The sequence below is a fragment of the Egretta garzetta genome, unplaced genomic scaffold (genome assembly GCF_000687185.1).
Source record: "Egretta garzetta isolate BGI_Z169 unplaced genomic scaffold, ASM68718v1 scaffold18, whole genome shotgun sequence".
In the NCBI taxonomy this organism is placed as follows: Eukaryota; Metazoa; Chordata; class Aves; order Pelecaniformes; family Ardeidae; genus Egretta; species Egretta garzetta.
In genome coordinates this window covers 2,721,507-2,742,323 of record NW_009260616.1, presented here as the reverse complement: position 1 = coordinate 2,742,323, position 20,817 = coordinate 2,721,507, and the positions used below count along the sequence as shown (strand labels likewise).

The window sequence follows — 20,817 nt, the reverse complement described above, 5'->3', positions numbered from 1 at the left end:
CATGCTGGACCGGTCTGATCAACCACTTTGGTGGAGCAGTGGATTCAGGCTATTCTTTGGGACTATTGTCACACATAGCTTGGAGATAAAAACCAATTTGGGCAAAAGTTCAGTGAAAGCTGAGAAAAAAACCCCAAAATCTAGCAAAAAGGAAAAGATTTTATTCACCTCTGCTCCTCTCCAATCTTCCTCAATAATGCTGTTGATAAAAAAAGGAGGAACAGAAATCAAAATGAGCATTTAAATAACTTCAAAAATCTTCCTGGTTGCTTTCACTTTTATCCTGAGTTATATTAGTCCTCTAATCACTGTCTGTGTTAAAGATAAGCAAATATTGAAAGCAAGCCAACCAGCACAGTGTCCACGGGTTCACATCTCAGTTAAAAGGAAGCGTGACAGCTCACATGTCTCTAGAATTACTCGCATTCACCCAGCTGAGAAGTAGTAGTATACGTCTCCGTGGGCACCGAACAGAGCGCAGCGGAGGTAAGTATGCCTGAAATGATTAGAACAGAAGATCCGTGAGTGAAATGATGCTCTATCACCCTCTCAATAAAATAATAATGATCGAACATAGACCTCTCTTAACAGGCGTTTTGGCATGCGCTGCCAGAAAGAGTTGCAGAGAACTAGGGGCTAGAGCTGGTCCCTGTTGGGCAGGAGGACGGCTGCCCAGAGCAGGGTCATCTTGGTGCTGGTATGAAAACTGGAGTCCCATGTGGGCTTTTCTGTATCACTCAACTCAAGAAAATGGAGTCATAGCTGTGAAATAATTAAATAAATAGAGTAAAAGTGTGCGGTCACTGCGGATTTAGGAGTTTAACTGGCTTTGTGCCTGCATTTGGAGACAGATTTTTGAGCTGTGTGGCTGGCTGGTATGAGCACACCTGAATGTTTATTTTTTCTCCTGTCATATACACTAGATCTTGAATAGGCTTTCCAGGAAAACAGGGCAAGGCTTTTTTTCATGGTATATTCATACATCTGTAAGAAACAAGCAGTGCAATAACCTTTGTCCAAAAGTGATCTAAAAACTCACAGTTTTGACAGAATGAGGTCAAGAAGGTGCACTCTGTATCTGTGCATTGAATGTGCTGCCTTTTTTTTCCCCACAAATTCCTTGCTCTTTCTCCATTACCAGCAACATTTTTCACTCATGTTCCATACCTTTGCATTCTTAGGACTTCCCTAGCTTTGTTATCACAGCTTGAATTTTAAAGTGTACCGGTTCCTTGGTTTCTAGAAGTGGGGGTTTTCCCTGTTTAGAGCTCCGTTTTGCTGGGGGTTGTTTTCAGTCAGCGAAACGCGGGCTTCGCCGTCAGGCTGGATGAAGCACCTTGCAGGCTTTGAGGCGGGTGGGCGCCTGTCGCCGTGAGCTGAGGCAGGCAGCCCCGCGTCGCATGCAGCACCAGCCCCCCTCCCTCCCCTCGCTCCCCTCGCTCCCCTCCCGGCCCCAGCCATGGCCCAGGCCACAGTCGAAGGAGTTTTTTTTGTTGTCTAACGATACCGAATGCAGGTGTTAATAGAAGAAGGTAAATTTGATTAAACTCAGAAAACTAAGGTGTGTGTTTGTCTTAAGACTTGGTAGCACTGCATGCCCAAGGAGTTGTTTAGATCAGGGCCTGCCACAGCCTGTGCCGCATCTGAGGGACACCCCTGTGCCCTCCCTCCTGCATCCACTGGAGGTAACGTGGCCCAGTCTGCCCGGGCAGGGTGGGCAGCGGGTGCCCCTGGTCGTGGCAGTGGCCGCTGCGCCCCTTCCCCTGCCCTGCCAGGCAGCCTGAGCAGCCACACCACCGGAGATCCCCGGGGGCTTGGGGTGGGAGGGCACTGCCTCGTCCTCGCTCATCCTCATCCTCATCCTCCTCATCCTCGTCCTCGTCCTGGGCCGCGCGGCTTGAAGGGCAGTGCTCCCACCAAAGGCAGCAGTGCGGCGGCGCAGGGCCAGGCTCGCGGGGAGTTCACAGACCAGGAAGGCCAAGGGGAAGCAGAGCTGGAGAGAAGCTAAGGATGAGAGGTGGGATTGGAGGCCTCATTTCCAAGGATGGCCTCTTGTGGTGAATTCGGATCGCTCGGCCGGTATGCCTTGCACAGTGGGCTGATTTGACAAATCTGGGCAAAAGTGATACCCCAACGGTGAAGCAATGGCAAGCACAGCAGGCCAAGAGGGCATGGGAATGGTCACATTGCAAGGAGAAAGCAGGGGACCCAGATGAAATTCCACATAGGAAAGTCTCTCTTTCCAAATATATTTTAACCCACATAAGACAACGTTTGTGTTACCCAAGTCTGGAAGTGAACTTGCTTATGTGATTTCTGCCAAGGTTTGTACATTGTCTAATGTAACGTCTTAATAAATAGTTCATCTGCAGAGCAGGGAGGGGGAGAAAGGGGTGTTAAGCTCACTGAAATCCATGGATGTATCGTTCAGCTTAAAGAGTGCAGAAGAGACACAGACCAAAACCTTCAAACGTAGATGCTCCATTTGGCTCTGGCTCAGCTACAAGGTCAGCCTCTCTCTTCAGGCTCTCTGTTACTTTCCTGTATCTCCCCAAGCGTTTGCTCTTCCTTGGTCACACCAACAGCGATGATTAATGTCTTTTTCTGGCAAATATATGGCAATGGTGTTAATGAGCCACAAGACAACATCTCATAAAACTGGTAGGCATGTTTAAGAAAACAACACACATTCATGATTACCCACCCTAGTTGTATAACATTAGTAATGAGACAGAGAATAAGTAGAAGGAGGAAAAATTGTAGTAAGACATTCTGAACAGAATTTTCAGCCACAAAATTCAGAATGAGAGCGTGGTAGTTAAGCTAGCTCTGTTCAAGAGCTACTGACATCCCAAAGAAAACTCTACACTCACTCAGATCCTAGAGGGATCTCGACAAATGATTTTTACATAGGTTGTCTTCACTTACATTAGTTCTTACATTCACATAGCATACACTTGTATATGGGTAAAGAGTATTGCTCTTTCTTTTTTTTTCATTAGAAATATATCCTGAGTGATGTTCTTGTGAAAGTCTAAAGTTAAGCTTCTAAAGCTAAATTTCAAGTGTATAGTTTCCAGAATTTTCCTGAAATGCATTTTGCTAAAATTTTCCAGCACTGGATTCTTTGTTTGAATTACTCATTTGCTTGTTTGTTTGTTTCTGTGAGATGACAACCAAAGAAAGAGATATAACTTTATATTTTCTTTTTGCAGGTTATTTGCCTATAAGGGCAACAGATTAACAATGGAACCATCAAAAGAATATCTGTTAAAATACAAAGGGTTTTATTTTGTTGCAAGTTATACTTCTCTTGAGTATGTAGCTTCCCTGGAGGATTTTGAAATCAAAGACAGCGACACATTTATAGCTACTTACCCAAAATCAGGTAAGACTGGAATTGTTTCTGAAGCAGGGGAAAATCTGCCTTTATTCAGCCATCTAACTGCAGAAGTACCTGGGGTTGCTGGCTTTGCCTTTAGACCTGAACCATCTCTGAGTATATGCAGTGTAGCATGAAGTACTACCCCCTGCATAGCCATGGGCCTGAACAGCCAGGCACAAGGTTCCTGCCTGTCTCCAACCAAATTGGTCTACCTCATTCTTGGAGTCAATCTTGTAGGTGTACTCAGAGCAGGCTACATATAAACTAAAATGACCTCCTGTGCCTCACAAAACACATATACAGTTTTGGTAGGGCTGGGTGCATGAGAGTTGGAGATGATTGTGGGATATCTGACATGATTTGTAGGCTCACATGGAAGGTGGTTTGGGGGTTGCTGCATCCAAATTGCAACTAAGCAGGAGCAAATGTGAGGCAATGATATATGCCTCCTTTCAAGGATAATGAAGTACTATTTACCTACACAGCAATACAGGATACTAGTGTGATGAATTTTGCATTTTGTGTTCCTATTTCTGAAGCAAATGCAACTGAGCAACTACCTGGCTTCACTGTTGTCTGTCATGAAATCTAAAGCCTTGACATGCCTAGACCCATATGTTTCCATACAGGTTCACTTTATGCTCTGAAACTGGCCTACCCACTTTTCAAGAACACATTTCCTTAGTGATTAGTAATTAATGACTTGATCATGCATCAAGCGGTGATTTATGACTAAAGCCTTGACATGTTTGGTACCAATCTGTACTTGTACTTTCAAGGTCCCTGCTATCCTCTTCTGTTTGCATTCTCAGGAACCTATGCCACTTACTTATCTTTAGTTTTATTCAGCAGCCTTCAAGACACAGCCTTCAGATAACATAACCCATGTCTTGTTAGCATACGTCGTTTTCCTAGTGTCACTGAACATCTTGCTGGAATTCACTATTCCCTCAGGTATTCAGTGAAATACCTGAGGCAGAAAGACATTCTTGAGGGAAGCCCAGAAGGAGTGACAAGGAGCACCAGGTGTGGTTATGAAGGTAGACGTGATACAAGAAGCCTGTGGAGGGGTTGTGGGCGACAGAGTGAGGGGACAGGGAGCCCAGGCCATGCCAGCTCATCGTCAGGCAGCACCGGGGTGAGCTGCCCAAGTAAGGCAGAGAGGGAGGATGAGAAGGCAATATTTAAGGGATAAAGAAGTTATGGTACTGAGATAGCACGTCTTTGGAAGTAGGAGTTTCATATTGCAAAGTTGCCTGGCTACCCTGGGACAGGAAAAAGTTGGAAGATGATTTTGAGAGGAATTGCACAGAATGTCACCTCTCTCTCATTTACACCTTCTGCTCTATCCTGCCCCACCATCCTCTTTCTTCCTCACCAGTTATCAATCCAAGGTACCCTCCAATCCTTCTGTTGAATTTCTACCACTGCGCAGAATTGTCCAGGCTGATTATGCCAAGCAGTGCAAGACAGCCAACACAGCTGTGAAATCACTGGGTTTTGTTCCTCTGAATCCTAGGGCTGTTTCTTTTTCTTGCCCAGTGACTTTAAATCTACATCATGCATACAGTCTAACCTCCAGAACCAAGAGCTTCCTTCACAGGTGAGGTCTTAATTAGGCTTAGGTGAGGATAATTAGGCTTCGTTTTCAGATGCCTTCCTTTCTCTGTGCTTGCTCAGGGTAACCTACAGCAATAATTCAATCGTCTTCGGCATTGATTTGGATTTGCTCAAGTGTCTGTCTTCACTGGCCTATGGTATAAAAGAGGAAAGGAACCAGCGCTAGTAGAGTGCTGAGAAGACCAGGGGACCTGGAGCTAAACAGCTCTGCTCATAGTCCAAGAATTTGCCCCCACCATCACCAGCTGGCACACGAAGACATACTGGCACAGCAGTCAGTCACCTTCAGGGTCCCACCTTTTTAGATCATCCTTGCCAGCAGCTGTGTCCCAGGAGTCAGACCTTCCCCAAGGAACTTTAGAGAGCCTGTTGCCACAAGCATTTGCTTTATGGGGCTCATTTGTGCTTTACAAATGTAGTGTTACCAGCTGTTTGTTTCACAACATCTCACAACACTTTGCAGGAGTTCTGGAGGCAGAGGTCTTTTCCAGATCTGCTCGGTACGAGGTATTTTCAGGTGCGTGGCCCACGAAGATGCAGCAATTCTTGTTGCCACAAGATGGTGAGGACATAGTTTGTGTGGAAGTTGAATATACTGGGTGAAGGAAGCGAAGGTTTAGTTACTGGCCATGGCTTTTCTGCAAGGACAAAACAAAAACATGCTTCCCTTCTGCACTCAGCAGTCACCAGGGCAATGTTTGCTTTCCTCAGTATGTGAGGTTGTATTTATATTCACAAAGTTGAAACTCACTGTAGCTGTGCAGAGGCTCTGTTTATGAGCACATACTATCTTTAATTAAAAAAAAAAAAATGAAGCAGAATTCAAATACAAAGGTTTTCTCCTCAGGAACTGTGTGGACTCAGAACATTTTGAGCTTAATAATTCATGAAGGCCACCGTAATGGAACAGAAAATGTGGAGATCATGAAGAGAATCCCATGGCTGGAATATAAAATGGGAGATGAGGATTATGCAAATCTTCCTTTGCCTCGTGTTTTTGCCACCCACCTGCCTCACTACTTAGTTCCAAGAGACCTGAGAAAAAAAAGAGGACGTGTAAGTGACGTTATTTTTACAATTTCCTTAAAACCAATCATGCCAATTTGCCTCAGTGAATTGGTCCAAATCCTACCTTTTTCCTCTTTCAGTTCCCCGTGTCTTGGTATAAATATCACCTGCTTTGTATACATGGAGAGATCAGGGACCCTCTAAAGCCTGTTTCTTCTGTGTCTGTTTGCCAAATCTTTCAGCCCAAACCCTGTTAGAGAGAGGGGTGGTGCATCTCAGGAGGATCTGCCAGGGTCAAAGATCTGCACTGATTTTCCCCTTGTGAAAAAATCCTATTTCAATGAAGTTATAAGTTTGAAAAAAAGTCCCCCACACTGAAAATATGAGTAGGATGGGACTGTAGTAGGTAGAGAGGGTATGTGAAAACTGCCTTCTCTTGCTGCCCAGCGCTGTGAGTTTCTGAACAGGACTCTCCATCATGAACTGCGCCATAGCTCAGGGCCTGTCTCCCATGGAAAATGCCTCCTTAGAGACAGGTGTAACCAGACAGGTGAACCACACTAAGGCTCACTGACAGAACATGGACAGACAGGCAAGTCTGAAGATGTATATAGGATGTATACTTCTAACAGCACACCGAGAATTGCCTTAGCTGCCTTACAGCAAATTGTTACTTCGCTGTCTGGCAAAGGATCTCATACTTCTGCCAGTCTTTCTTACAGTGGTCCCAATGACGTCTGCCCCTTCCATCCTTATTTCTGATGTAGGGCTTCCCATGGCAGAGTGAACGGAGAGCTGTGGCTTTGCTCTGCCCACAGGGGCTGTGGAGGCAAGCTCTTCCTGCTGCTGCTACCTCCTCCACAGATGCAGGTGTCATGGGAATCTGTAACATGCTCACCACTTTCTTCACAGTACCAGTGAAGTTTGGAAGAGAAAGCTCACATGCAGAAGATTTGAAACCCAAATGATGCCCAACAAAGACTGAGAAAATTGCCCCAAAATCACATGCATGTCAGAAAATTTGGAAAGAGTTGCAACTTCAGCAAAGTATTGCTCGTGAGGGATCTTTTCCACCTCTGCTTGAATATGTAACTCAGGTTGTTCATATTTTGTATCAAACCACAGAATAACTTCTGTGATTTCATTGTCAGAGCTTTCGAATTAGGCATTCATTGAGTTTTCCTTCAACACGTTTAGGAATCCTTGTCTTATACACTTTGGAAATAATGGTTTGGTTTTGCTAAAGATAATCGGGTAAATTTTCAATTAAGCAGGAATCAAAAGAAGTCATTTTACCCAGTTAGAAAGGCAGTCTGAGAGCACGATTATTCTGTCTCTCCATGCAAATGTTTGTAACCTCCTAAGGGCAACATGTCAGGCTCTATTTTCACTCCCTAATTAGACACTGAGTGCTAAGGAACAGAAACTTAGTAGAAGCTGGGACATGCCGCCAGTCGAGAGGCAGAAGGCTGCCCATCTCACTGGTGCTGCCTGCTCTGTGCCTGGGGCAGCAGCTCTCAAGTGGTCAGGAGTCAGCAGGAGCCAAAATAAACCTTGCTCATAACAGCTCCTTATTTTAAGATGCCAGGGCTCCCTCTTACAAGTCGTTCAAAATTTGCCTGCGTGCTGCCTCTGGCACCAGCACCACAGGCCAGCAGTTTAGGTCACAGAGTACTTCACAGAAATGTGAAGCTGAATCAACCTTACAATTTTCTAGTGCTGTTATGCGACCTGACTGCCTTGCACAAGTGAACAGTATCACTGAAGCCTGTAACACTGAGCCCGTGAAGAGAGTCAGCCGCTGGCACTGAACGACTGCAACTACAGGAATATCACCACCTACAAACAAATCGACAGCACTGTTATCCAGAATCTACCTAATGTGACTGTCACCTTCAAACCAGTTTCACACATTTTTAGTGGGATCTGTATGGAAAAATGAACCGATGGTCAGGGTAATGGAGTCCTTTAATATCTCTGAGTCTAGTCTTCTTACTGTTTTGCAGATTATTTATGTTACCAGGAACCCTAAGGATGTCATGGTTTCTTACTACCACTTCTCCAAATTCATGTCCACACTAGAGGAAGTACCAGATTTTAACCTTTTTATGGAGAGATTTTTAGCTGGCAAAGGTAGGATGTCTTCTTTACTAAGGAGCCTAAATCCTATTCCATGACCTCAGATCGAATGGAGATTAATTATATCAATAAATATCAACCACCAGAATCCTCAGCTATGCTGTAACCTGAATCCAATGCTGCAGAGGCTGGCTGAGCTTGACACCATTTTCTGATGAAAGCTGGTCCAAAGGGAGTAGCGTAGTCACGGCTTTGCTGCTCCCCAATGACATGCAAGCTGCTTATTTTATCTATCTGAATTGGATGCTGACTCAGGATGTAACCGTTATGACTGAAAAATCTCTTAACACTTTCTGCACTTGGTTAGTGGAGCTGAACCCATAAGGATAGACACTGTACAGCAAAGGTAGAGTAGTTTTTTGCTTCTGCCGATATTAGTTCAGATTACTAGAAACAAAAGGGGAGTTGCCACATTAGCTTGGAGAATTGTCGCAAAGACTGTGAGCATGCATCCCTCAAATTATAAAAAAATGTTATTTAAAAAAAACCTTTCAAAGACTAAATGACTGACAATTTTACTGTTTTACTGCTAGCTGTTAATGGTATTTATATTTATTTTTTTGTTTTAATAATTTCCCTTACTAAGTATTTGCCAGTTCGTGGCTGGATCACGTTGAAGGCTGGTACAGTCATGCAGAGGATTTCAATATACTCTTCCTTACCTATGAAGAAATGAAAAAGGTGAGGTCAATTAGTATCACTGTATTCAAGATATTCTCTTCCTATATTGAGTGCATTTTCAGACAGCTCTTTATAATTACACTTCATATTGGAAAGTGCTTAATCCCTTGTGGAGTAGATTCAAATTGAGACTTCTGAGAGGATGAAGTAAGTAATTTGTCTCACTGGTTCAAGGTCTTATAAATTCCTGGACAATCATTAGGTAAAACACTTTCCAACATGACAGAAGTTATCTTCAACTGCTACCCCAAAAAACTCTTTCTAAAATAGTACAGAACAAGACTTCTGCCAGCGCCTTCAACAGGAATGCTGTGGTCATAAGAACAGTTCCGCTATAGGAATGAAGTATGGAAGAGGCAGGCTTTAAAGTATTTGAGGAGCTCCCAAATTGCTGACCAGAAGTTTCCTGCTTGGTGGCAGCCCACACCTTTGTGCGGCTTCTCGTTTCTCCAGGATGGCTGCCCTTCTCCTCATGGGCAAGCCCCCGAGCGCCCCAGCCACGACAGCGCAATCCACGCCACGTGCCACTGCGCTGGTCCCTCGCCCTTTGGAGCCTGTGATTGCTCATGTCAAGTCCCTTGCCAGGACAAGACTGACAACCCCTCCCAGGGCTGAGTACATTCACAGCAACAGGTGTGATTCCAGCAGTGATTTTGCCAGGGCATCTAACACAAGATGCAGGCTGGGTTTGCAGCATGGGGAGCAGAACACAGAATTCCTCGTCTCCGAGGGCACACTGCTGCAGTGAGCTACAGCATCACTGCTCTCTAGTATTCAACTGGTGCAAGCGAGACTATGCTCACATAAAAATTAGGGTCAGTTTTGCACCCAAATGTATGTATGTCTTTTATTATCCTGTATTCTGCTACTGTATGCATTTAGTTTTTTGCATCATCAAGACTCTTTGAAGTAACATTATTGCAGGATCTCAGAAGCGCTGTGCTGAAGATCTGCAACTTCCTAGGCAAGAAGCTGAGCGAAGAAGAACTGGACAGTGTTGTGAGACAGGCTACATTTGAGAACATGAGAAGAGATCCCAGGGCAAACTACGAGAACTTGCCAGACAGCATGGCAGCAAAAGACAAGGGCAGCTTTCTACGAAAAGGTAAAGTCGAAGCAGTCCAATGCAACAACTGTTTAATCCCACACTTCTTGGTGTGAGATGAACCTGGGGCTTCTGGTCTCAGCTGGAATGCCCCATTTTCAGAAGGAGAGTTCAGGTTAGTGGCAAATTAAATTTGTAAGAGCAGGTCTGTTGCTCAGGGATCATTAGCGATTTTACCATATTTTCCTGAGGATAATAAAAAGGTAATGTTTCACTGCTTGTAAACCAAGTTAGAACAGGCCTGTCAGATACAGGAAAGCATTTAAGGGTTGTGCCGAGCCAGGGTTAAGATAATACTTTTTTTTTTTTTTTTTTTTTTTTTTTTTTTATTGTTTCTTACTTTTCAAGGCAAGAGCCACCTTAATGGTGTGAGCATAGACCTTCTCAACCAACCACCCTCCAAGTCCATACATGGCGTCCCTGGGCTCCTGGGCATTCCTAAGATGTCCTGATGCTCAGTGTAGGAAGACACCGCCAGGGATTAAAGAGTGGTGCACTGAGAGAAAAAACAAGAGGTGGTGCTTTTAATAATTTCCTCCTTGATCTCTAAGGAATCAGTAAAACAGCAGAACAAATGAGTTGAATAACTTTATGAGGAGCCAGGATTATAGGTCTATGCCATCTTTTATTCACAGCACCTAGATTTGGAAGCACGTCATCAAAAGAGCACACAGAGCCTCACTTGGCAGGCCAGCGATAGGGAGATGCTGAGGAAGCCAGGAACTGCTTCCCAAGACGAGCACTCACTGTTTGCAGCGGGCTTCAGGGAGGTGCATGTTCTGCTTCTCACCTCCCCTTTGCTGCCTCTTTCCTCAGGCACTGTTGGAGACTGGAAAAACATCATGACAGTGGCACAGAGTGAAAGGTTTGACGAAGTTCTTCAGGAGAAAATGAGGACCCTGCCCATCAAATTCATCTGGGATATTAATGATGAAATGTAGGCTGGTTATGAGTTTCATCATCCTTTGGTGTTTATATTGGATGGACATATCTGAAGCTCTGGAAGAAGAAAACAGATCCATTTTCAGCTATGTTATAGAAATAATAATGATGACAACTCAGTCACAAAATGTGAGTCATTTGAGGAAGTTATTAAACTCTACAGGTTTCCTGTTTGTAATTTTACAAGGTATTTTAATTAACTTTCTTAGTGAACTGACTTCTTTTCTTCATGTTTGCTTTTACTTTCATTGCCTTTAATACTGCCAGGGTTGTAGATAACCAAGTAAGGATAGATAGGTGCTGCTAAAAACTTTCTGAAAAATGTTCCACTTCTGCATTTCATGAGGCTTCTTTTGGTAGAACCTTCAATGTCCAGACTGGAAGTAAGATTGACCAACTGTGGTATGGTTATGTTTTGATATGTCTGAGTTCCCCTTTCTTTGGTAAACACTGGTATTCAACCATTTGCTATTAAAGTGACCTTATGTTGCATTCTCTGGTGCATTCTCTACTGTCTGAAACACTTCATTGAGCTGTCTGTTATGGTTCTTGAGGTCACGTCTTGACGATTTGCTACTTGAAATACTAAGAAAAAACACAAGCTATAATCATAACAGTCTTTAAGCGAGCATCCACTTTATCATACCTGATGACTTGCTAGAGCTACTGATGTAAAAAACTACCAGATACCTATGACTACGTCCTTCTTCACGTATTTTCTGATCCACTACCATGGTTTAACCTGTCCGTGATTCAGCTCCACCCAGCAGCTTGCCCATGGGCTTCCCCTAAGATAAGTACAAAGACGTATCTCCAGATTTTTTTTTCTATCAACTCAAAAAATATTTGCAAATTCAGTAGCTCCACTGGCCTATGATATATTCATCTTTGTAGACAGTAATGCCTTTCATCTTGCTTACAAAGGGAAGTCCAACTCCTATGTATTTCTCAGCTCTCTCCATTGGAACTACTCACAAACTAGAGCTGCAGTTCCTCCCCTCCCCATGTACACACTGTTAAGTCTCAGATACAGCTCTAGCATTTTTTTTTTTCCCCTTTAATAATCTTCTGTGAGGAGGAATGATCTGAGGAGGAAATGTTTTATTCCAACTTTTTTTCAGACACCAACTCCACTTCCCTGGCAGGGAAGGCAAGTTTTGGACGCTCATCCCTGCTTCCTGCTATGATGTCTACATGATCCAACTATGGTGATTGCTGTCAGTTGCTATTGAATCAATGTCACAGCCACAGCAGGATATAACTTCCAATTTCAAAAACATTTCAAATAATCATTTTGATTTGACAAAGAACATCTAACCTTGGCTTTCCCATAAACTGTTTGAAAAATGTTTGTTTACATCCATTACTGGTCTCAAGTGACCAGCTCTTTGTTCTAATTTTCAATCCACCCATTTTAGTCTTCTGATACATGGTACCTGCTTTTTTCCTGGACAGAATTACTTCAGGCACAGCATGCTGTTAGCTGCTATTAGGCAAAGGTGATCTCATATAATTAGCCCACATGAAGAGTATTTCCACATCCTTCAACAACATAGCCAGGCCACCTTTCCTTCTGGAACTTTGCATCCCCAACACCAAGAAAATAAATTACAGAAAAAAACCCCTTATGTGACTGATGTAACCAACGCATCTGCTGACCTCTGAGTTTGAACTTCATGGTGAACTTTTCCACCTGTACATATTTACCCTGCCCACAGAAAAGGTAAAACTAGTTCAAAGTCACAAGCCTAACGCAGGCCTTTTGCTGAGTTTGCCACAATTACAAACAGAACTCCTGATTACAAGCAGGACATCGACCTTTACTTTTTCCAATGACAGGAACACCCAGCATAGCAATAAGAGCCACATAAACCCCACACGACACTGTATGCTGCAGCCCAATGGCATCAGCTCACTCTATCAGTTGCAGATTTCATGAGGATGCAGTGCAGAAAGTAAAATCAAGTTCCTAGCAATAAATACAATTTACAAAAAAATACAAAGAACTGAACCTGAAAAGCCTCTCCCCTCTCCCTCCTTCTCCGAGCCAAGCTGCAAGGCACTAAAGGGCTAATTTAAAATTAAAAAAAAAATAAAAAAAAAAAAAAAAATCAACCAAGCAAACAAAAAACCCCCAACAAAAACCCCACAAAAAACAAACAACAAAAAAAGCCCTGCCAGATTCTGCTACACAAGACAGAGCACTCACATGATAGCTCTTTCTCTCAGGATCTAGGGTATCAGCATCTTGTATCCAGGCACAGTCTACTGTCTGGTCCAACAAACATTGAATTTCTTTCAGCAACCACACAGTTTAAAACTGGAGGTAGCCTGATGATTCTAAGTCTCGTAGAAGAAAGACTTAAGTTGATTCTCCCCACAGGAATTGTATTTCAAGCTCCCCATTTTTGGCCAAAATACACTGACTATTGACCTATTAGGGAGAAAACAAAAAAAAAAAAAAGAAAAAAAAAGGAGCTAGGTTTTGTTGGCTTTAAAGCAGATCATAATGCAGTCATAATTTGGACGCAAAATCCCAGGCTTTGCAGCATGTACTCCTACAGCACCTTGCTGCAGTGGGCACCATCCTCTGAATTGTAATAGAGCTCAGGCACCAACTATTCAAAAAGTTCAGGATGATCAAAACTCAATTAGGTCTGGTCATAGCACAGTGTTGCAACTCAATCATCTCACTACATGCATAACAGTGTAAGCTTTGGACTTAGCAAGTTAAAAGCGAGATACAAGCAAGGTTGTCAGCACCATGATTTTGAATTACTGAAATTCCATCAGAACTTATCGATGGAATTTTACTAGATTAATATGAGTTAGACTTCAATCTAATCCAAAGTGCCTAAGTAAACTTCAAATACCTCACCTAAACTTCCACCAAAACCCCCCACCTTATCTCAGTCCATTTCAGCAAACTAAAACACGCAAACGCAGCCAAGCTTACTCTCAAATTCCTTTTTATTGCACAGATGTTAATTGCTGAGAAAGCTAAACAAATCTGAAGTTCAGACTGAGTCACTGAAACTTGTTCCAAAGGCTTGGAGGAATGGACTTTACACAGTTTTTTGTCACTTCAACCCTTATTATTTCCTCTGCTTTGAAATACAAAATGTAACAGTGAAAACACATTTTCACATTTTAACGTCTTTGACATCATTTTAGCACTTTTAAGCTATACATCCTCGCATGAAAACCAATAAATATGTTAGTGTGAATACAGACTAGAAAATCTCCTTAATCTAGAAATACCATTAACGAGAAACTTTTTCTCATACGCAGATCATTCTTGTCAGTGACCCACTTGGAAAATTTTCTCAGTTTACCACATTTTGCACAGACTACGCAGCATTCTTGGATTCAGTCCAGATTTAAAGAGAACTAATTCATTCCTTCTGTGAAAAAATGCTAGTTTTAAGCATACATAGCTGAAAATGGAAAGCAGCCTTAAGAGCTAAATGTTTTTATGCCGCTGAATTGAGACATACCAGAAGTAAATCGGGTTCAGCGCTGAACAGCATTTTACAGCATACTAGCAATTACACAGGAAGCTGGATGTAGTCACTATGAAGCTTTCAATCCAACCGTATCTTTGGAAAAGTCAGATTTAACATCACATTAGCTCACAATTTTTTAATAGATTTGGTAACTCTGCTGGAACACAGATCCTGCTTATTGCTTTGAAACATACAACATTACCTTTGAAACCTAGGTGCTCGCCTGGAGTTCTTAGTAGCCAAAATTAAAAAGATCAAATAGAGGACAGTAGGAACAAAGGCACATGGTTAATTTATAAAAGTATTTACAGGGTGCTTGAACATTATTTTTATGTACTAGAAACTCATTCATCTTGAATACAAAAAGAAAACACTGCTTAAACTGTTAAAGGAGATCATCCTAAACAGATGTTCTCAAGTGATATGAGCAGAGAATCTTGTACAATATTAAATTATTTCTGGAATTAAATTTCTCATTTTGAATACAGAATTTCTAAATATTTAAAGTTCATAAATTTATTATTCCTTTAAGCACTGTGATACTTTAGTGCAAACCTCTTCAGAGGTTGAAGCTGGGTAGTTAAGGCAGTCTACTAACAGTATTTTAAAATTCAGCACACAGTGTTTAATCATTGAGGTGCCTGGAGGTTCTCTATTTGGAGAGCCGTCTTTTGAAACCTTCATCCATACCATCATCCTAGCTGATGCAGTCTCAAACACAGCATGTTTAAACACCACAGTTCTTGCAGTGTTTTAGGTTTTTTTTGAGGTGGGGAGGGAAGAGTCTAACCTCAAGCCATTAGCTCCACAAGCAGCTCTGCAGGATGGTTAACACCCACGAGTTGCTGTGTAGCTTTACTGTGCGCTGTGCCAACCTTAGGGGCTGCCGACAAGATGCTTCTAAACCAACACCCATTACATTCAAGCCTATAAGCACTCCGTAAATCCTGGTACTGTATTCTGTCCTCCTCTGAGAGTGTTTCAATACAGCCTGTTGCCAAAAGCAACTAATTTTCCTTGGGTGTTTTTTTTTTTTCCATGGAAAATCATTGATGCACAAAATAGAAAAAAAAACCAAAACCAAACCATGCACTCTGATCAAATCAACCAAATTAAGAGGACTTAATCTCATTCTTGATTTTTTTCCTACAGACTTGAACTAGTCATTTTAAAACTAGCAAAGATTTTACTCTAGTAGTATGGAAATGGCTTCCATTAAACTTTAATAAGGCTATGCCTTATTAAAAGGTGACTAGTGCTGCCTATCTACAACTGATAGGTTGGGGCACCAGAACGGACTTGAAGTGTTATAAAATTCCTCAGTAGAAAAAAAAATTAAAAACAACCTGCATAGCATGTGATGCCTTTTATTCACCAAAGCTGCCCATGTAAATCCTAGGTGGAAGATAGCAGAACAGCTGCTCAGCCTTCAGATGCAGGTGTGTTTAGCGCTTGCTATAACATCTTTCCATCTTGCTCGTTGTCACATCTCTTCAAAGGACGTTACAGAAACGGGAAGGAAAAAATAAAAGAAAACAGAATAGCATTTTCAGACAGATCAATGTTCCTCTAAATTTTTCATTTGAAATATTAAAGTGAATTTATTTATGATGAAAGTCATCAGAAGACCATTCTCCTGGATTTAAAATATTTTGGTTTTTGTCTTTGGAAAAAAAGAAAAAAGAAAAAGAAAAAAAGAAAAAACCTGATACACATTGCTAAAACCACAGATGCTGTGGCTTTCCTGCCTGCTCCTCTCTCCTTGCATATGTCCATACTGATGACAGAGCCAGTTCAAAAAAGTCTAATCACTGTCTAAATTAACAGGGTTGTAATCAGGGTCATCCTCTTCATCCTCCAACTCTAAATCATCCATTTCTTGGAATAAAGATTCATCAACCTCCACGCTGTTTCCAGCTGCAAAGAACAGAAAACTAATTTATTTTCATGCAAGTAGGAAAACAGTATCTGAACAAGAAGAAACGCAACGCTTTCATATTCATTCTTCAATGTAGGTAGCTGTTAACTTAATTGGCTTTTTATATATCAAACAGATATGGAAAAGGAAATGCCACATTTTATCTTTTTACAGCTGAAGTGAAGCTTTTTTCCCTTCATACCAAAACCCAATCAAGAGAAATGTCACCTAGGACCTCAGAATCCATTGGGAGAGTAAACTTAACATTTATAGTTCCCAGAAGCAGAGATTCTTTCTCCCAGATACCGTCAAAGTAGGAGCTCAGGACTCCACAGCTAGAATAGTTACAACTACCACAGCCACAGAAACACCTAAGGTTTATTAAAGAAAAACCTTACACACTGTTTATATATCTACATTTTCAGATTCAAGTGTTAAGAGCAAGATGAATGTTTGTATGGTTTCACATTTTCTTCTAAAGAAGATGATGCTGACCTGAGGATAAAATCTGAGGACTACTGCTGTTTTATTTGTGCGTATCAACAGTGACACCTTCCGGCCACTGAATAAGATTCTGTTCTTTCACTGGATATGAAAGAGCCTTTATAACCACTTCCATCTAAAAGATAATGCCATTATCCCGTTTAAGCTGTAAAATTAGTATTACTTATTACATGGTAATGCAATACTAAATTGCAGTCAGTAACCTGTTGCATTTATGATAGAATGCAAATAGCAGTAAGGACAGGAATTTTTAATTACTGATAGCAACAGGATTAAAAGTTAATACATTGATCCCAAGACATTTGGGCATAGAGCCCAAATACAGGTCTGTTCCTCCCCTGAGACAGCCAAATGTTCCATAAACAACCCATCTTCACTTTAGGCACTCTGGAGGAAGACAAGGTTAAATCATGCCCTCTAACTAAAAGAAACTCAACTCCCCCATTACTGCCACTTCAAGTTTATACTCACTGATGTTCATAAACATTTTTTTTTTTTTTTTTTTGTTACTTGCCGAGAAAATTCTTGACTCTCTTCCAACGTGTGTTTTGCAATACCTGTATATAATTCAGCTACATTAAAGAATTGTCTTAACTCAAAACCCAGTCTTTTAAACGAGGATATTAGAAGGTGGTACAGAAAATTAAATAGGTAGGCAGTTGTAAGTAGATTTATTTGATTCACTGCCAACAGATTTTCCAAGTTTAACAACTTCTGGCACAGGCTTACAAAATTTGCAGCTTGCACCAGATCAGACATTTTGGGTAAGACCACAGAAAATCTGCACAAACCCATGAAGAACTGGGTTGCACAGAGGCAAACAGCACTTAATTTGACCTGCAAGATGTTTACTATTTGTGTTGAGGTTCAGAGAGAAGGACACACAACTTCAAGATCAGCAGGGTTTGTTTGTGGTTTTTTGTTTTGCTTTTCTTGCTTTTGGTTTTGCTTCCAGTCTAAACACTTGAATAAAAGCAACAGAAATAAGATCAACTCAAGCTCAAAACTGCAAATAAATATGCTTTAACATCTTGAAAATGTTTTGTTTTTGAAAGATGTTAAAATCACTTCTGTTCAATCTGCAAAACAGTACTACTTAGAAAGTTGTGCTGATGTAAAAGTGATACTGAGGTAAGATGTTAAGTCAGAAATATAATACAGGTTTTGCTCAGGAATTTTGACCTATTTTAAGCCAATGTCTTTCAGTTGTGGAAACAAACAGAAATTTACCTTCCTCCAAGAACTGGATGTCAGAGGTGTCAAGGTTGTGATCCATTTCAAACAGCTGTTTACCTAGAAAAAAAAAATATATATAAGCAAGTAGAATTCTGAAATAACTACCAACCTAAGGCAACAATAGTTAGCACATGTATTTTAGGCTTTTCAAATTAACCAATTCAAGCAGGGTTGGGGTTTTTTTTTTTGTTTGTTTGTTTTTTTCCTAGAAATCATTCCCCATTCTGATATTTTGATTATTCATCCAGGATTTTTCCACACCAACAGGCTTCCTCCTCTTCCATGTGATATGGGTCACTGTTTCTTATAGTCACTTTAATGTTACTAAGGCTTTACTAACGGGGGGTGGGAATATTTACACTGTTTTGCCCCACAGCCTTTGCTCAGTCCTTATTTCTTCAATCCTCATCTTGCATTCCACAAGAAATCCTCTGTGGGAATGCAAAGGAAATTGGATGCCTCCTCCATCTTTTCTCATCTGCCCTCCCCATTCAAAAAGCAACTTGGATCTACAAAACAAATCTTGGATCTACACGCAAATCACCAGCTCCTACACACACATCTGTGAAGGAAACATGACACAAGGCGAAGTGAAGCCTTTCTAAGTGGGAGGAAGGGGAAGAAAAGCTCAGGACTCTCTTCACATAAACTACCCATCTTCCATCTATATTTGCATTGCTTATGCAAGCTTCTGCCAACAAGACTGGTTGGTGTTCATGGTAAAACATTTAAGACACCTTTTACTTCTACTGGGGTTACACTCATGACATCCGAGAATAATCCTGTTTTTAGTTTTGTAAAGGGAGCTTCTATAAACTAGACTTGTATAGAGGAAAATAGACACAGCATGCTAACAATAATTTTAAGAACAGGAAAATGAGAAGCAGCTTGATTTATACTATTTCATCTTCGCAGATTCCCAAATGCATTCCCTTCAGAGGTGAATCAAGAGTGTCCCCTTTGCATGAAAACTTACTACCATTAAAATTTCCATATCTCTGTTAAATTTCATCAAAACTAGCCAAAAGTTTCAAAAGCCTTCAGAAGGGAGGAGAAAAGATAACAGTGATGCACACATTGGTCATGTCTTCTCAGGTAATCAGGTTAAAAGGCAGATCCAACATCACAGGAAAACCAGTCCAAAGCTAAACCGTGGAGAATCTAGAGGATGATGCCCAAGATTTAATTCTTACCTACAGGCTCTCATAAGAAAAGTAATTTCCTCCACATTTTGCCCACTGGATACCTTTCTGCTGGACAAACTGTGATTTGCAGAACGCAGAGCCTGAAACCACCGCTATGACAAGCTCTTCCTCAAAACATCAGAGCCATTCTCACTAGTCATCGTAAGCTTGTCATATGCAGCAGCCAGCCTCTGTGTCGCTTCAGTCCAGCAACAGCATCCCAAACTCCCATGCGCGCTTGAGAAATCTGAAGTCACTGTATGAGCCAGTGCAACGAAGGCCAAATCAACAAACTGTCTGACGCAGATTCTTTTTGTTGCTTAACAAACCCCAACTATTTCTGCCAGAACAACGCCCGTCAGTAGCAACTCCAGGTGGTATACTGTCTAGCACAAAACAGAAGCAGCTTAAGCACGCAGTTTGGGAACCCTAATGACTTCAACAGAAATCCTGAATGTATTAGCTTTGTATTAAGCTCAAAAATCAGCACCAAAGACTTCTTGCGACATGGAGGACAATAATCAAATACTGCATTAAGAGTTTATTTACTACCATCATCTTCCAGTGTAAAAAGTACTTTTAGGCTTGTCATTATAGTCTGGTAACATTGCAAAAACTTCAGGACTAGTTTTAAATCATACCGCTTAATTTATTTTTGCCCGCTTGTTCCTCTTCTTTCATTTTTTTCCTTTTTATTTCTAGCAGTTCTGCATCAAACTTCGCTTTCCAGTTTAGGAAATTCTCAATGGTAACAGGAGTGCCATGAAAACGTTGCTGAAAGAACAGAAAACAAGGCTGCAAACACAACTTGCAAAGCTATGAGTGAAGATCGGCATTCTCTTAATTATTTAAATGACAACATTCCAGAAGCACTGCTTGCTGCGAAGTATTCTGAAAAATTAATCCTAACCCCAAAACCACACAAAGAACACATTCTTACTGGTTTTCATCATGGGACTCTCCCTTCTGAGAGCTGTACTGAGGTGGAAATTCTTATGGAAAACTCCTGTGTACTCCTTTTGGGCCTACAGTGCCACAGTTAGGAACACACCACTAATACAGGTTATCCACGAGCAGGCAGCACTTAAGTGCAATCTACACTGAAATATTTTCCATTAAAATACATTAACCCTTCTATTTTGTTGAGACAGAAAAAGGGATTTTTCTTTTCAAGCTATTTTACTGCTATTTTCAGAAATACTGAACCTTCTAAGTCCCACCACCCTCCAGCTATTTCTGAGGAAGAAAGTGAAGACTCAGTAATCAGACTTACCACAGCACATTCCATGAATGGAAAAGCTGTTCTGCAGTGGCTGGCAAAAAGGACACGTGCAGTGAGAACAAACCAGTCTTGAAGACTGGTCCCACTGCTTCCACCCTACCCACTCAGTCTACCAAGGAAGAGAGACTTCCTCAGACCACACAGCCTGTGTGCAGCATGCCATATTCTAGCCTTTTTTGCTCTTGCCTCTTCAAGCAAAAAACTGGCTGCAGCAACTTTGATTTGGGAAAAATCTCTGCCCCTGCCTTAGGAAGTAATGCTAGAAGGGACTGTGAACATGCAATACATCTCTGAAAAGACTGCTTTA

The 20,817-nt window shown here is 41.5% G+C and overlaps 1 protein-coding gene across 1 annotated transcript; it reads left to right on the top strand.

Annotated features, from left to right (window-relative positions):
* Positions 1-3,240: 3,240 nt before the first annotated feature.
* Positions 3,241-10,895, top strand: LOC104131993 (amine sulfotransferase). Its single transcript, XM_009645224.2, has 6 exons — positions 3,241-3,388; positions 5,853-6,061; positions 8,020-8,146; positions 8,739-8,833; positions 9,758-9,938; positions 10,755-10,895. The coding sequence occupies exons 1-6, from the start codon at positions 3,247-3,249 to the stop codon at positions 10,877-10,879; spliced, it is 879 nt and encodes a 292-aa protein (XP_009643519.1). The 5' UTR covers positions 3,241-3,246; the 3' UTR covers positions 10,880-10,895.
* The last annotated feature ends 9,922 nt before the right edge of the window (positions 10,896-20,817 follow it).

Bases quoted from the DNA above. Each gene is read 5' to 3' on its own strand.
- LOC104131993 (XM_009645224.2), top strand. From the start codon at position 3,247: ATGGAACCATCAAAAGAATATCTGTTAAAATACAAAGGGTTTTATTTT. The intron at 3,389-5,852 runs GTAAGACTGGAA...TTTTCTCCTCAG, and splicing joins AGCTACTTACCCAAAATCAG to GAACTGTGTGGACTCAGAAC. The intron at 9,939-10,754 runs GTAAAGTCGAAG...CTCTTTCCTCAG, and splicing joins GGGCAGCTTTCTACGAAAAG to GCACTGTTGGAGACTGGAAA.